This window comes from Mus caroli, chromosome 8 (assembly GCF_900094665.2).
Source record: "Mus caroli chromosome 8, CAROLI_EIJ_v1.1, whole genome shotgun sequence".
Lineage (NCBI taxonomy): Eukaryota > Metazoa > Chordata > Mammalia > Rodentia > Muridae > Mus > Mus caroli.
This window is the reverse complement of record NC_034577.1, coordinates 17,309,172-17,310,456: the sequence shown is the minus strand read 5'-3', so window position 1 is coordinate 17,310,456 and position 1,285 is coordinate 17,309,172. Positions and strand designations below refer to the sequence as shown.

At 43.1% G+C, this 1,285-nt stretch overlaps 1 protein-coding gene across 1 annotated transcript in view; it reads right to left on the bottom strand.

The window, feature by feature from the left end:
* Window positions 1-282: 282 nt before the first annotated feature.
* Plat (plasminogen activator, tissue type) overlaps window positions 283-1,285 on the bottom strand; it is a 24,853-nt gene continuing 23,850 nt past the window's right edge. The window contains exon 10 of the mRNA XM_029480689.1: window positions 283-1,145. Within this exon, the coding sequence (XP_029336549.1) occupies window positions 987-1,145 (159 nt within the window). The 3' untranslated portion in view covers window positions 283-986. The remainder of the gene's footprint in view (window positions 1,146-1,285) is intronic.

Genomic DNA, 1,285 nt, shown 5'->3' with positions numbered 1-1,285 from the left:
TACAGACAGTTGTGAGCTGCCATACGGTTGCTGGGAATTAAACCCAGGTCCTCTGGAATAGTAGTCAGTGCTCTTAACCATTGAGCCACCTCTCCAGCTCCCTCCCCCATTCTATTTCTATTGGGTGGCACCCAGAATATTGCCTTGGGGGTGAAAATTTCCATACATTGACTGAATGAAAGGAAATATTTCAATTGACTCAAAAAGAAAAGAAATGTGAACACAAATAAGCCATGGATATGTACCAGTTGAAAAGTGTGAAAAATACCTCTGAATTTATTATTTAAGTACAGTATAATACAAAGTTATAGTAACAAAGTAAAAACTAAAATAGATTAATATATAAATATACTAGTGTTATTTATCAATTATTAAAATCATACAGTTCTTCCAACCATCTATAGAGTTTATAAAGAAAAAGACATTTACACTGTATACAAAGGGATATGTCCCAAGAGTTGAGGAGTGTGGAGGGATGGGGAATACGTGATCTCAAGGGTTTTATGGCGCTGTGATTTGGTCAGACACCCCTTCCTTCTCGTGGAGGCCCTGTGGGGCCCCCTGTGTAACTATAAAAACACATTCTTGTTCCCAGTGCAAACTCCTGAAAGATCAAGTTGTATTTTTTTGCTGTNGAGACATGATCTTGTGGTTCAGTGTACAACATAGTGGACCAGGAGGGCGGACTTTGGTCCACCTCTCTCTCTTTTTAAAATCCTAGAGTTATAGGAAGGTTGGCATCTCCCGGTCATCTCATCTGACAGGATTTATTCTAAAGCCAGACCTTCGTCCTTAAAACTTACAAGTTGTGACGTACCTGTCACAGGTAAATGCTACATCTGCTCCCAAAGACCCCCTCCCCCTCCNGAGTGGCAGCTCACGAAGATGACGGTGTAAAGAATGCTTGGCCTTTTAGGCGCATCTTCTGTAGAAGAGGAAGAGGAAGGCAGGTCCTCCTCTGGATTGAAGGAGCTGGGCTTTCTTTGTCATTGCTTCATGTTGTTGTGAATCCAGTCTAGGTAATTGGTAACCTTTGTGTAGACCCCAGGCACATCCTTCTGCCCACAGCCGAGGCCCCAGCTGATAATGCCCGTCAGTGTCATCTGTTTATTGATCATGCACACCAGAGGGCCTCCCGAGTCACCCTGTGGAAGAGCATCGGTCAGTGGTTTGTACGNGTGGCAGACTATTTGGAAGATTTCTATTGCTATTTGTACTTTGGTGACTGTAGCCCTCAAAGTACTTGATTCAGAGAGAGAGAGAGAGAGAGAGAGAGAGAGAGAGA